The sequence below is a fragment of the Radiomyces spectabilis genome, assembly GCF_025331425.1.
Source record: "Radiomyces spectabilis strain NRRL 2753 chromosome Unknown BYT42scaffold_2, whole genome shotgun sequence".
NCBI classification, from domain to species: Eukaryota; Fungi; Mucoromycota; class Mucoromycetes; order Mucorales; family Radiomycetaceae; genus Radiomyces; species Radiomyces spectabilis.
This window is the reverse complement of record NW_026251927.1, coordinates 2,353,210-2,367,100: the sequence shown is the minus strand read 5'-3', so window position 1 is coordinate 2,367,100 and position 13,891 is coordinate 2,353,210. Positions and strand designations below refer to the sequence as shown.

General features: G+C 44.8%; 5 protein-coding genes across 5 annotated transcripts; 1 reads left to right on the top strand and 4 right to left on the bottom strand.

The window, feature by feature from the left end:
* Nucleotides 1-879: 879 nt before the first annotated feature.
* BYT42DRAFT_557637 (uncharacterized protein) lies at nucleotides 880-3,432 on the bottom strand. The gene is made up of 9 exons (XM_051566920.1): nucleotides 3,195-3,432; nucleotides 2,777-3,107; nucleotides 2,658-2,677; nucleotides 2,070-2,594; nucleotides 1,859-1,997; nucleotides 1,729-1,790; nucleotides 1,612-1,671; nucleotides 1,334-1,552; nucleotides 880-1,266 (listed from the first exon to the last, which is right to left on the bottom strand). Exons 2-9 carry the CDS (start codon nucleotides 3,079-3,081, stop codon nucleotides 947-949), a joined length of 1,650 nt encoding a protein of 549 aa, XP_051427602.1. The 5' UTR covers nucleotides 3,082-3,107; nucleotides 3,195-3,432; the 3' UTR covers nucleotides 880-946.
* Nucleotides 3,433-3,983: 551 nt separating this feature from the next.
* On the top strand, nucleotides 3,984-5,707 carry BYT42DRAFT_597094 (ATP-dependent RNA helicase FAL1; the record flags this gene model as incomplete). The annotated part of the gene is made up of 7 exons (XM_051570941.1): nucleotides 3,984-4,163; nucleotides 4,228-4,330; nucleotides 4,393-5,057; nucleotides 5,138-5,253; nucleotides 5,327-5,395; nucleotides 5,465-5,631; nucleotides 5,691-5,707. The coding sequence occupies exons 1-7, from the start codon at nucleotides 4,110-4,112 to the stop codon at nucleotides 5,705-5,707; spliced, it is 1,191 nt and encodes a 396-aa protein (XP_051427601.1). The 5' UTR covers nucleotides 3,984-4,109.
* BYT42DRAFT_203140 (uncharacterized protein) lies at nucleotides 5,688-7,645 on the bottom strand. Its single transcript, XM_051562533.1, has 7 exons — nucleotides 7,402-7,645; nucleotides 7,156-7,315; nucleotides 6,942-7,059; nucleotides 6,777-6,878; nucleotides 6,637-6,701; nucleotides 6,291-6,574; nucleotides 5,688-6,229 (listed from the first exon to the last, which is right to left on the bottom strand). The coding sequence occupies exons 1-7, from the start codon at nucleotides 7,437-7,439 to the stop codon at nucleotides 5,953-5,955; spliced, it is 1,044 nt and encodes a 347-aa protein (XP_051427600.1). The 5' UTR covers nucleotides 7,440-7,645; the 3' UTR covers nucleotides 5,688-5,952.
* A 181-nt stretch (nucleotides 7,646-7,826) lies between these two features.
* BYT42DRAFT_489353 (60S ribosomal protein L23) lies at nucleotides 7,827-8,286 on the bottom strand (the record flags this gene model as incomplete). Its single annotated transcript, XM_051563934.1, has 2 exons — nucleotides 7,827-7,928; nucleotides 8,011-8,286. The coding sequence occupies 2 exons, from the start codon at nucleotides 8,284-8,286 to the stop codon at nucleotides 7,827-7,829; spliced, it is 378 nt and encodes a 125-aa protein (XP_051427599.1).
* A 3,857-nt stretch (nucleotides 8,287-12,143) lies between these two features.
* BYT42DRAFT_557619 (uncharacterized protein) lies at nucleotides 12,144-12,933 on the bottom strand. Its single transcript, XM_051566919.1, has 2 exons — nucleotides 12,533-12,933; nucleotides 12,144-12,453 (listed from the first exon to the last, which is right to left on the bottom strand). Exons 1-2 carry the CDS (start codon nucleotides 12,536-12,538, stop codon nucleotides 12,223-12,225), a joined length of 237 nt encoding a protein of 78 aa, XP_051427598.1. The 5' UTR covers nucleotides 12,539-12,933; the 3' UTR covers nucleotides 12,144-12,222.
* Nucleotides 12,934-13,891: the final 958 nt, after the last annotated feature.

Genomic DNA, 13,891 nt, shown 5'->3' with positions numbered 1-13,891 from the left:
GGTCCAGGTTGAACAGGTGTCTTTGCGGTTTTATCCCTTGCGAGATTGGCCAGAAAAGTGCCTAAAGTAGCCAGCATGTTAATGTCGCCGTCAAGCGTCATGCGGATCTTTGGATCCACTGGGGGCGCGACTTGCCTAGAATACTCCATACGGCGCTGATAAACGCACCAAACGTGCCATAGATAACGGCCTAGGAGCAAAGTAAGTTGATTCGTTCGCTGTATCTACCGTTACGGTTGCTGTTTTACCTCGGTTTGAACACCTGACATATGGGTATCATGATATGGCGTTCGTTAATTTCTCGGTCGCCTTGGTGATAAGAAGATCGACTTACCGATCGTTCGCACGGGAAAGTAGAATATGACAACAATAGACACGAGAAGAGCCGACTGCCCAAGTGCACTTCTGCACCGCAGATCAAGTGCCATAATAACAGCTATTATGAGCGCAATAGACGCTTTGACCGTTTTGCGAAACTGAGCAAACGCCGGCAACCATGAAAACCAAGACGCGAGCGTACGTTTGGGTGGTGGCGATGGTGTTGGAGGCGGTTTTTCTTCACCGTCGTCAGTGTCAGAGCGAGAAGTTAGGTGTTGTGGGTGAATTAAATCCGATTCTGAAGCATGGCTTGATGCATGATCTGGTGGAGGATGCGGTTCAGCCGCGTTTTTTTCTGCTGACATACTCATAAATGGCACGTTCCCCATTCAAATGGGTGGTTTTATGATCTCTTTTTCGGTCGGAGATCTTGCCTTTTGTACTCTAGACCCATGTTTCAGATTTGTAACGACAGATCCTTTTCCACCGTAAAATTAAAGCCATGTGACACTGGCTAGCAAGTTAACTTTTTCGTGATGCAGCAATTACAAGCATATTTAGTGTTAGTGCATTGTCTGTTTTTTTATTTTTTTTATTCATCAGTTACTATTGTAAGCCTAACGTCATTTTACAGTCGCGCTTGTGTCTCGCTTGCTTTGTCTTGCATTTCCTGCTTGACCCATTCTCTGACTTGACGTCGTAGGATCTTGCCACTTGGGCTTTTAGGCACCACATCAATAAAGCGAACACCAGCGCGTAAATGTTTGTGGCGTGTTACATGGCTAGCAACGTACTGAACAAGCTGCTCAGCAAACGCCTCGGTTCGATCGGCCGTCGATTGGAGGACAACGTAGGCCCGTGGAAGTTCCGTGGCTTCAGCCGCGTCGTACACACCGACAACGCAGCAATCCGCTACATCTTTGTGGCTCATCAATACCGCCTCAAGCTCTTTGCAAAATACAAAAGTGTTAGCTTGTATTGATCTGGGATTGCAAAGACATTAAGGGAGATTTACCGGCAGGGGCTACTTGGTAACCCTTGTATTTGATCAATTCTTTGATCCGATCGACAATAAAAAATTCGTTGTATTGACTGTCGAAACGAGCCACATCACCAGTGCGCATCCATCCACCTTCTGTGAATGTTTCGGCATTGGCTGTGGCGTTGTTGATATATCCCTTCATGATGGTAGGACCTCGAAGCAGAATTTCGCCATCCTGATCTGGTCCCACAGCTACAACATAGACTTGGTAAGGAAGCTGTCGTAGTAAAATGAAAAAAGTAGCATCTTACCGTTGCCATCCGCATCAACGAGTTTGCATTCCATATTATTTATGAGGACGCCCGTCGAGCCTTACAACGCATATTCGATGAGTATGGATATCCACCAAAGCAATACACATTTCTCACCTGCAGGACTGATGCCCACTTTCTGGTATATACATCCGGCCGTCGTTTCCGTCATGCCATATCTGTCAACCAATGGTTGCATTAGTATCCCCGATTATGACAACTGACAATAAATGAATGAAGCTCGTACCCTTGTCTCACTGGCGCATTGATTCGAAGGTTCAAAGCATCGATATGTTCTCGACCTAAAGGAGCCGCGCCGCAGCCGATCATGCGAAGAGAACTTAGATTGTATTGCTGAACAATTGGACTTTTGGCTAGATGCACCGCTAATATAATAAAAAACAAGGAAACGATGAGGACCCAATTTTTTCCTACTAAGAGTATGCCGTGATATTTACCAACAGGAGGGACAATGGGAAGCACTGTAACAGTATGTTGCTGGACCAGCTGACACATTTTTTGTAAATCGTACTTGTACATGATGACGACCGGATTCATGGTGTAAAATGCGCGCAAACACAATGTGGTGAGCCCAAAGATGTGATAAAAAGGTAAAAAGGCCAGAATCACATCGGTTTCCGGGGCGCCATGAGGGTATTCAAAAAGCGTTACTATAAGCATTTGCGCCACAAAGTTTCGATGTGTGAGCATGACGCCCTTGGCCACGCCTGTCGTGCCGCTTGAGAAGCAGATAAAAGCCACATCGTCCGCAGCGTTGCTCTCTGGAAGCGGATAGGTAATGGATCGGTTGGACATCAAGCTGTAGAATGACTGATACCCGTCGACGGCTCGATCTCCAAACAAAAGCACACGTTCGCGAGGGATACCACATTCTGTAGCTAATTGAGATAAGGTCGGCAGCAGTTCAGGCACGGTAACAATGGCTTGAGCGTTGGACGTACGCAACTGATGCTCAAACTCGGCTAGATAAAAGAATGAGACAATGGTCTCAACGGTTCAATGGAGGGGAATACCAGTTGTGTTACCTTTTGTGTAATTGGGGTTGCTGTAGATCAAAGAAGCAAAATAAATTGAATGGGGCGATTATGCAATTAGACACTGATATCAGTGACAGAAAAAACCATATTTGGGGGATTTGGCTTACCCTGGTGTGACAGTGCATTGAGCACCCAGAATGGAGAAATACAATAGAGCGTGATCATACTGATTGGGGGCGAAAACAGCAACCACATCTCCTTTCTTCAGGCCAAGCTGATCGCGCCATCCAGCGGCTAACCGGCTGCACTGATCCCGCACTTGAGCGTACGATAAAGTTTTTCCCGAATTCCCGTCGATCAAGATAGGACGATTGTGAGCGCGTTTTTGGTTATACTCGTTTGGTAAAAACAAGAACGAACAGATATCGATGTTGGGTATAGGCACCGGGGTGCAAGACGAAGTGTAGATCATGATGTGAGTAAAAAAGAGGCCGAAGACTTGGAGCAAGGAAAAAAGAAGCGCAAATTAGGGTATGTATAGTTTGGATCGAGTGGGAAACTTGTTAGTCATGGACTAATACGCACTTGTTTTGATTGGCTAAAGGAAAAACGTTTCTGCTTTAAGCAACATAAGCAGAGCGGAGAAAGCGGAAGAATAATTAGAATCCGCAACGTCGTTCTCTCACAGACCAAATAATGGCAAAAGATCTTTTAAAGCAAAAGAATAAAAGAACAAAGCAGAAGAAGATCAACAAGCCAAAAATAACTGAAGCCAGAAAAAAAAAATGACACTCAGTTTCTGCTGGGAAAAATCGGGGACTGCCAGATGTGTCATATCCATGGAAACAAAAAGCATCGCACCGCCGTCTCAGGCTCCGACCACCCAGCCACGCTGAGCAACGTCTTGAATAGTACAATATATTCTATTCAGTTTTATTAGTCTTGGTTTGGCGATGAAGCGAAGCTTATTGAGAAAAAAAAAAGGTCTCAAAGGGGTTTTGCTCCTTGTAACCAAGAAATGGACAAGCCATATTCATGTGTCATCCCATCAATGTGCACAACATTTCCGAAAGGATTTCTCTCAAGTTGCTGAGCATTGGACAAAGGACTCGTCACAATGTAAGCATTATGCTTATTTGTTGAGTCCTGCCAACCGTTACTAAAATGAGAAATCTGGCTGACACACCAAACGACTTGCCAACATCCGGGCAGTGCAGATAAATATTTTATAATGTGGTGGTATCATTTATTGAATTGCAACTGAATATTGTTGTTATACAGTTCAGTGTATGCTTGCAGCGAAATAAAAGATGTAAAGGGCCACGAGATGCGTATCGAGTCGATTTTGTGCAAGTCTTTTTGTTCCGAACGGGGAGCGCCCTGCCTGCCAAAAAGTGCGAGTGATTGAATCTCCGCCACAGAGAGCAAATAAAAGCCAAAAAAATTTTGCCTCTTTTCGTCTATTACGAAAGAGCCAAAACTTGTAATCATCCATAAACCATGTCTTTTGATCACAAGCGAGACGACAAATTAGCGTTCGAGACTTCGGAAAGTGTACGTATTATGGACAACATTAGCTGAATTTAGGCATATCTGACAGTTTTGTGTATGATCACAGGTCAAAGTAGTTCCTTCCTTCGATGCCATTGGCCTGAAAGAAGATTTGCTCCGTGGTATTTATGCTTACAACTTTGAAAAGCCGTCCGCTATTCAGCAGAGAGGTACAGCAGTCATCAGTAGAGCATGGACCAGTGATTGCAGTCAACTAACGGTACATGGATAGCTATTGTTCCCATTATTCGAGGACGAGATGTCATTGCTCAGGCTCAATCCGGTACGGGTAAAACAGCCACCTTCTCCATTTCCGTGTTACAGGCTATCGACACTTCGGTCAGAGAGACACAAGCTTTGATTCTTTCACCTACTCGTGAACTGGCCACCCAGATTCAGAGCGTCGTGTTGGCATTGGGCGATTACATGAATGTACAGTGCCACGCGTGTATTGGTGGCACCAACATTGGTGAAGATATTCGTAAATTGGAGAACGGCGTTCACGTTGTTTCTGGTACTCCTGGTCGTGTTTTTGATATGATTCGACGACGCAGCCTTCGTACTCGCAACATCAAGATGCTTGTACTCGATGAAGCCGATGAATTGCTCACTTTAGGTTTCAAGGATCAAATCTACGATGTGTACCGCCATTTACCTCCTTCCACTCAAGTCGTCCTTCTTTCCGCCACATTACCTCGCGATGTCCTTGAAATGACCAACAAGTTTATGACCGAACCTATTCGCATTCTTGTCAAGCGTGATGAATTGACTTTGGAAGGCATTCGTCAGTTCTTTGTAGCAGTGGAACGTGAAGAATGGAAATTCGATACACTTTGCGATTTATACGATACATTGACTATTACACAAGCCGTCATCTTTTGTAACACTCGTCGCAAGGTGAGATAAGGAACAATATACTACGTTTCTCATGGTCGGCCAAATTGGAAGAGCATGATACTGAATTGGGGCGTTGTTAGGTCGATTGGTTAACAGAAAAGATGCGTGAAGCCAATTTTACTGTATCGGCTATGCACGGTGAAATGCCTCAAAAAGAACGTGATGCTATTATGCAAGAATTCCGTCAGGGCTCAAGGTACTGGGAATGAATGCATGAGTGTATAAATACTTTGGGCGGCAATGGACTCACGTATTTGTTTTTCGTATAGTCGAGTGCTGATTACTACCGATGTGTGGGCTCGTGGTATCGATGTTCAACAAGTGTCTTTGGTCATCAAGTAAGTGGTACCAAGGAGGTTCGGTTGGAGGACGTTTGTTTATTGATCTGTGCTTTTCTCTTGTTGCAGCTACGATCTTCCTGCCAACCGTGAAAACTACATCCATCGTATTGGTCGATCCGGTCGTTTCGGCCGTAAGGGTGTTGCGATCAACTTTGTCAAGAACGATGATCTCAAGATCTTGCGCGATATCGAACAATACTACAGTACACAGATTGACGAAATGCCCATGAATGGTAAGAGAATTGAAGCAGGAAAGAAGGGATGGTGTTTGGAAACTGACGCATGTATATAGTGACCGACTTGATCTAATGACGAAAAACGGCAGCGCTGATTACAAGACGAAAACTTTTTTACAAGACATTTTCCCATAAAAATAAAAAATCAGAACCATCGAAATGGAATTCACTGTTTTTTTCTTTTTCACATTCTAGTGAGCTTATGGATCTGGAATACATTTGAGGTGGGTGGAGTTGGTGTGTGATAGGGAGAGCAAGTATTTTATGGCGATGGAATATTTACAGACGAAAAAGATTTCGCTACTACCAAGCGGTTATTTACAAGTTATACTTGATTCTTGCCAGTGTTTCCAGTAGCAGCAATTTGGTCCCTTCTTCGGGATGGCGCTCTTTAGCTATTTTTACGAGATCCCGTATGTCACGTTCACTGTTGGTCAAGTTGGCATCCAGGATGCGTTGGGTCAAACTATCGGTCTCGATATGTAATATTTCCTGTTTAGCCGTGTCAAAGTGAATGTAAACCGATTGAGGTGACTCAAAGTTCACAGACTTGATACCAAATAATGCATTTAATTGCTCGATTGAATCCTTGTACCTGAACAGAATGTTTCATCTTAGTAACCACTTTCTACAATTCATATCCAAAGACGTCTTACCATCGTGTTTTTTCTTCCACTTGTTCATCTCTATTTTCACTGCGTTGCAGAGCTTCGGCGGCTTTCGCTTCGGCGGTTTGTTGTCGGGAGGTGAGTTCTTGAAGCTCTTGTTCCAAATCTTCGACTCGCCAACTTAGATCCGAAATGACTTCTCGACGTTCATCGATGAGGGTATTCATGGCGATACATGCTTCGGTTTGTTCTTCCAATATGGCCTTGGCTTCTTCCGGTGAAAGGTCACTTTGTTGCTTGACAAGTTCCTGAATCCGCTTAATCTCGCCTTCCTACGGTTCCGACATTCAATTTCCCTTAAAATCCAGTCAGGGCTTATAATCTAAAACCGTACCATGGCATAAATTGCGTCAAATTCGTCCATAATGGCATCTGTCTTCTTCATCAACGACCTTCTTGCTGCATAGAATGATAACACATACACAGTTCATTATTTTTTGATTGGCCATGTCTTTATTTTCCAGCAACACTTACCCTCATCGATCGACTGACCAGCATGAAGAAGCGAGTCCTGATGCTTCTTGATATCCGCTTTCAGAGCTTGAAGATTCCTTTTCCGTCGCTCATTCTCATATTCTTAACCACCAGTCAGTTTTATCTATCTAACGAAAATAACGATGTGTATTTAAAACCTCTTACCGATGGATTGCACTTCGGACAAGGATGTTTGCAACGGTGGTTCTTTCAGAATGGATCGCAAGAACTTTTCTTGATGCTCCACTTCATTGAAGGCTATTTTAAGTTGCCTAAAGTAATGCTTCCAGAAGAAAAAAAAAAAAAAAAAAAAAAAGTCCCATCTCGTTTCAGCTAAAAACGCGCGCGATCGGACGCAACGGATACAATCTCGTCTTACTTTGTAATCCTCGAGTTCCATTTGTAACGCGTTGGGATGCAGAGGAAGATCAATGGTACTTGCATCGGCCGGTGATCGGCTGCCTAGTCCGAGTTTTTCATTGTAGTTTTTGTATTCCTCATAAAAATGCAACCGTTTGCTCTTGATCGCTTGGATCGTTCTATCGTAGGCATGCGTTAGAAGTAAGGACAATCATTCCGACAAAGATACGGAATAGGGGCAATAGATTTAAGAAAGAGGAATTACGTGGTGATCTCAGCAAGTACCGTTGATCGATCGTCCATGAAAGAAAAAGAAAACCGGTGAAAAAGGCCGTGCCTCAGTTTTACTACTTGCACAGAATTTTACCACGTTCTTCTGGTGACGCCGAAAATTTGGGCAACCCCACCAAGTCAAAATATCAAAATCGATTCACCCCCTTTGTCAGTGCCCTACTTTATGCCGTAGCTTTGCTCTCATTTACATCAAGTCCATTCATCAGGATTTGAACTGACAGTTTACACAGCAAAAGCAAGCACAGTATATTTACTCTCATCGGTTGTTGTCTCTCCATGGTACTTGTCCAAGAGAACTTCGCAATCGACATGTCTCTAAGCTGAATACAGTATTTATTGGTAGGAGAGAAAGATAGGCTGGACTAGTCCTATCAATGAAAATGTGCAATGTAGTGTTTAGACGACGGTACCGGCAGCGGAGGCAATACGGGGCCACAAGTCAGCGCACTCCTTGGCGACGGGACCAGTGATAGCAGAGCCCTTCATTTCACCCTTGGGCTAAAAACAAACAAGAAAAAGAAGAAGGATCAATATGACCAGTCCATTCAACATTCTGACAATTTTCTAAAAAGAGACTTACGTTGACAATGACACCAGCGTTATCCTCAAAGTAGAGGAAGACACCGTCTCTGCGGCGCCAGGCCTTGCGCTGACGGATGACGACAGCGGGCATGACCTTCTTTCTCAATTCGGGCTTACCCTTCTTGACGGTAGCGACAACCATGTCACCGGCACCGGCAGCGGGAAGACGGTTCAAGCGACCCTTGATGTTACGGACAGCAATGACGTACAAGTTCTTGGCGCCAGAGTTGTCGGCGCAGTTCATGACAGCACCAACGGGCAAACCGAGGGTCATGCGGTACTTTGTGCCGGAAATGCTAACTAGAAAATCCAAGAGTTCACTACGGTCAGTACATTCATCGTGAAAAATAGAGAATCTAGCTTTCACAGCGCAGTTGGGATGATGACGAAAAACGATTTTGACAGAGGGACGGTAGCCAGAGGTATCACGACGTTTGGAATTCACCATGGGACATGGGACATGACAGGTATACACACACCAACGAGGTGGAAAAAAAAGTCGGGTAGTTCATGAAATCGTATCGTTTGCATCCTTGTGTCCATCCATCCTTCATCCATCCATCCGCATCTTCATCGTATTCACATCATCCTTGCTGGGGAAACTAGCGCCATTCTTTTGTATGCAAATTACGCACCTTTAGGCATCGCGTTAAGATTGGAAGAGGAAGGGAAGTCTCTCTGACAGAGTGAACTGCTGTAGCTCACTTCGTCTGTCGGAACATCAATTGCGGCTTCCCATTCAGGTTCCGATAATCACTGTCACACCCGAGGGCGCTGCGGCTGTTATGCAAAATTCCAGGTTTCCCTTTTAATTGTTGAACTCTTTTTTTTTTATATTGGATTAAGAAGCTTAAAATGACGATAAAAAATAATACAAGGACATGCAGAAGATGAAATGGTATACACTACGGTTCGGGTCTTTCAAAAGCCTGCACCAGCCATCGTTGTATTGAAGTGGACCACCTGATCAATAATCATGGCGTCGACGCCGTACCGCTCCTGGATGCGTCGATACCTTACATCGTTATTTACTTGACCTGATGTAACGAGAATTAACCCGCTCTCTTTAATATTATTGATCAACGATGGTACTTGCACCTACAAATAGAGAAGATGAGTCTTTTTCATTTGGCTTCTTCTGATCGGTTCAACAACTTACCAGCGGAGTGGCTTCACAGATGACGCCCAGCAAGTTATTTCGTTTTGCAAATTTCACAGCTTCTTTCAGTGAAGAGGAATGGCCGTCACGAACCGGTTGTTCCACCACTTCAGGTGCATCCGCAGGTTTTCGTTTACTGCCTCGCTGCGTTTCCAGCTTATTGAGCCCGCAATAAGTATTATAGAACACAGCATCTACAACACGTATTAGTCTACCCAAACTATCTTTTTTTCTTTGTTACTTGTGGATGGAGTACTTACAGTTGGGTTGTTTCCAGTTCACGACCGTGCAAATGGCTGGATTGTAGGAAGAGAAAAAGATGCTTAGACTTGCAACGTCCACGGGAAGAGATCGGACATGATCGTATATTGATTGTAAAATCGCATCGACAAATGTATTGCGATCCGCGATATTGGTAAATGCATAGATATCCAATTCCTCCACAGAAGGGTACTTTAATTCCAGATGAATACCCATGGTGGATGGAAGCTCCTGTAACAAGATGTCAGCACACGTGGGCAAACATTCCATGTTGTTTGACTCTTACCTTTAGTACTTGCTCAAGGGATAAAAACTTTTGATATTCTCCAATACGTTGCACAAGCATACTGTTGCCCGTGACAGGGCACACACTGGCCTTTTGTGTCGGATTGACGGCGTGCTTTTGAAGAATGGACTCACCCAAATGACAGAATTGAGAGTAGAACAGATCCGAAACCGCCAGCTCCAGTCCATCATAGTTGACCAGCCATTTGGCAAACACCACCGGTACATGATCTTTGGTCAGCTGTACTACCACACGGACGTAATCGCCCGATAAAGACGAGGCCGTGATGAAGGAAGGAACAGGTGCCGAGGAAGAGGAGGAGGAGGACGTGTTGGAGTTGTTGTTGACGGGGGCAGTGGCGCTGGTAGCGGAACTGATCGCCGGTTGTTGTGATGGTGCAATCTCGGTTGTGGACACGGTGGGTGCCGATGGATGAGGGGGTAGTGTATTGGTGGATTTCCAGTACGTTTCAATACGGCCGCCAATTTCCAGTTGCACGCCGCGGAAAGGCCGAACCACGGAGTAATCGTACGAAAGCTCACCTACCACTTTGAGATGACCATCCAGGAGTGGAATGGTTCGATGGCCTTCAGGAATCTTGAACTCCACCGAAGAAAAGGTTTGCGGTAATGCCACCCCACGGCCTAGAATCTTGGATCCAAATGTAGCATAGATATCGAACTCTAAGAGGAAATCATCCAATTTATCCACTTGAAAACTAAAGATGTCGCGATCATCCACTAGAGGCAAAATCACACTGTGGGGAATCATGCCGGTATCGGGTTTGGAAGAAATGATCAATTTCAATGACGAAATTTGCGTGTTGTCGTACAACCGAATCGGCGGTTGCCGTAAACTAATTTGCACTTGGTATTTGCGATCGAGGTAGTTGTGACCGTAAATGCGGAATGGAATAATCGGCGGCGGAAGTGATAAGGATGGAATCACGTCCAGCTCGCTGTCCATGTCGTCTGTAAAAGGCTCGTTAATCTGATGCTGTGGCGCCTCCTGAGAAGCCTCGTCTTCTTGGTGAATCGGTTCCACTTCGCATCCAGCATCGATCAATAGCTGAACGCAATCCATTTTTCCTTCCCAGGCCGCATAGTAAAGCGCCGTTTTCCCATTTTCGTCTTTGGCGTTGACTTTGCATCCGGCATCAATCAATATTTGCACACATTCAGCATGACCGTCACTCGCGGCCCAAAATAGAGGAGTCCAAGAATTGTATTTGTCGGGAACATCGATATCTTCGCGGTGACGTGCTAATAATCGGCAAAGCTCGACATGACCTTGACGTGCCGCGATGTGAAGGGGGTACAGCGACTCGGCGTTTGGCAGATTTTTCGCCCCTTGATGATACAGCATCAGAGCAATATCGGTGTGACCGCAGTGGCAAGCGAGCGAAAGGGGGATGTGATCGCCTTCGTGAGCCGGTTCGACGTTCGCGCCGCTTTGAATCAAAATCTGAACGCATGGAGTGTGACCGTTCATAATGGCATATATCAGAGGACTGAATCCGTCATGGTCTCGCGATTCGATATCGGCATGGTGCTGCAATAAGAACGAGACGCAGTCGCTGAATCCGTTCATGGTGGCATAATGCAATGCGGTGCGTCCGTACGCGTCCGTGGATCGTACATTGGCACCACGCTCGACGCACAGTTTGAGAAGATCCAATCGTCCGGCCGTGGCAGCGACGTGCAAGCATGACCGTTCATTGATATCATCGACGTATTCAAAGTTGATCAAATTTGTGGCGATCAACATGTCAATGATGTCTTTGGACGCTTCGGAACACGCGTGCCAAAAGACTCGAGACAACCGATCGCGATCATCGGGCGAAGGATGCTGGGCCATGCGATCGAGAATATCTCGAACCAAAGATGATTGACCGCTGGACACGGCTTTCACAAGCTCCAACTCGATATCGTCAATCACATCCGTCGAAGGAGTGACGTCTTCGGCCATGTCGGTGGAAGAAGGATCTTGCGAAAGTCGAGCTTGAATACTGGCCAGTTCCATCCGATTGGCAGAAGCCAGGTCCGCCAACTCGCACAAAAACTGGGTGTTGAAACAAGGCTGAACATCGATTTGTCGAGAGAGATATAGTTCCTTGGTTGTGGATTTTGATCGCTTGTCCCACTTTTTCAAAATCTTGCGAAACCCTTCGTTGTTTAATTCGACGTATTTCTATCGTTTTTACCGAATCGTAGATTTGTTGTCAGTCATGGGTATATGTTGGCGTGCCCTTTCGTTCTTCCCAGCCAATTTTACCTGGATTTTATTCAACTCTTGTTCAAACTGACTGAACGCTTCTTGAATAGCGTCTAATAAGCTCGATGCATGCTTCAAACGTCGCAAATCGGACTGCAGGAATTTCTTCTTATCAATCAGGGTTCGCAGTCGCACTTTAAGTTCATTTTCTTTCTGCAGATAAAATGAATTGATCTAACGGATGCCATACAAGTCAGTCCATACACTCCCATGCAGCATTTGTGTTCTCTTCACGGGGTGGTTCGACATGTTACTTTTTCGAGTTCGCGTTCGAGTTTGAAGAAAAAGGCGGCTTTTTGAGACTGCAATAGTTTGGATCGGTCTTCATCGGATGCCAGGCCATTGACGAGAGCACCGGACGAGGTATTTAACAGGGAACTAATGAACTTCTTTAACCCTTTGTAGTCCAAGTAATGAACACTCCATTCGGTGAATTGTTGGCTTTGAATTTGCTTGCCAAACTGTGAAAGAGAGCCATGAGTGTTAGTCAAGTGTTGTTGTTATTTTTTTTTTCCTTTTGGGAAGGTCCAGCACGTGTACCTTCATAACGTAACAGCTTGGGATAAAGAAGCTGTTTTTTCACTTTGAGCTAAACCCAGCTGTGAATCCCCCACTTTTTAGAAAAGTGCAAATGTGACTGTTTACACGCAACCACTGTATGCAAAGGAGAGGCATGGAACGGGATCTTGACGTCTTTCAAGCCCAAGTTTCCATGGAAAAGCAATACAGGACTATTGCGCGGAGATTCGCGTGGATCTTTTTTTTTTAGCAACATCAATAAGCATCTCCCCTTCGTACTGTGAACCGTTGGTGTGTTGTTTTGCAGTTAAGAATCATCACTTCAGCTTGCACGATTATAAATTCGGATCGATAAAGTTATCGATATGATCTTAGTTCCATGAGGATGGTTTCCCATGTGATATTTTTAATCTTTTATTGTATCTCGGGTGGAATAACCTGAGTTCGATCGGCATCCAATATTTCTCTGCTTTCAATAACTAAGAATAACATTGCTGTGATTGCAATCCATCAACTCCCTTGCAAGCCCGTTCACATAAGCGCATAATGCAACTATGACATGCCCATAAAAAATCGCGATCATGAGCGCGTTGGGCGATCCATGTCAATGATTGGTTCGTTCATCCGATGGATTGTGGACAACCGACACACAACATTTTTTTGGGACTTATCCCAGCCTCACCCCCGCCCCTTTCTCGGTTAGCCATGAAAAGAACGTGGGGACAGATCATCTACACGAATGAACTAGAAGGGGCTGATGTTTGATAGAGAATCATGATAGGATGTACAAATAAAAAAAGGGTCTCGGAGATTCGATTGTGAAAGGCCAGCTGCCAGTGACATTTCTCTAATTCAGCACGCCCTCCCACCATTGTCATTGTTAGGTTCCTCTATGCGGAAAAGCCTAATTATGGAGACACAGGATCGGTCCGATTTTTTTATTATAAAAAACCTGCTTGACTGTAAAGAAAAAAAAAGTCGTAACCATGCATACCATGTTACATGAGATTATATTCTTCGTAACACGGACGATTCAACGCCAGGATGGCTGGAGGGTAACGGAGAGGCGCACGTGCGTCCTTTTATTGGCTGAAAGGCTCGAGCGATCTTTTGGTGCAAGAAGCCACCAATCATCATATTATTCGACTGTGCGTGCTACAGTAAGATTGAAATATTTTGCTGTGCTACTGATGTAGCTTTTTTTGGCGTGAAATTACATTTTATCTGTGCATCCTTGCCTTGAGCCTTAAATAATAAAGTAACCTTATTATCACTGTACTGAATAAGAACCTCGCAAAGGCGGTGTACAATTATCGCAAAAGAAAGTGTGATGTTACTAGAGTGATGTACCTTTCTAGAAAAACGCGACACAGCTGTTCT

Coding starts and splice junctions, on each gene's coding strand:
- BYT42DRAFT_203140 (XM_051562533.1), bottom strand. CDS start 7,439: ATGGACGATCGATCAACGGTACTTGCTGAGATCACCAC. Junction 7,060..7,155: donor TGGAACTCGAGGATTACAAA/GTAAGACGAGAT, acceptor TTCTTCTGGAAG/CATTACTTTAGGCAACTTAA. Junction 6,702..6,776: donor TGGTCAGTCGATCGATGAGG/GTAAGTGTTGCT, acceptor CATTCTATGCAG/CAAGAAGGTCGTTGATGAAG.
- BYT42DRAFT_557637 (XM_051566920.1), bottom strand. CDS start 3,081: ATGATCTACACTTCGTCTTGCACCCCGGTGCCTATACCCAACATCGAT. Junction 1,998..2,069: donor TCCCATTGTCCCTCCTGTTG/GTAAATATCACG, acceptor TTATTATATTAG/CGGTGCATCTAGCCAAAAGT. Junction 1,553..1,611: donor CGTTGATGCGGATGGCAACG/GTAAGATGCTAC, acceptor TCTATGTTGTAG/CTGTGGGACCAGATCAGGAT.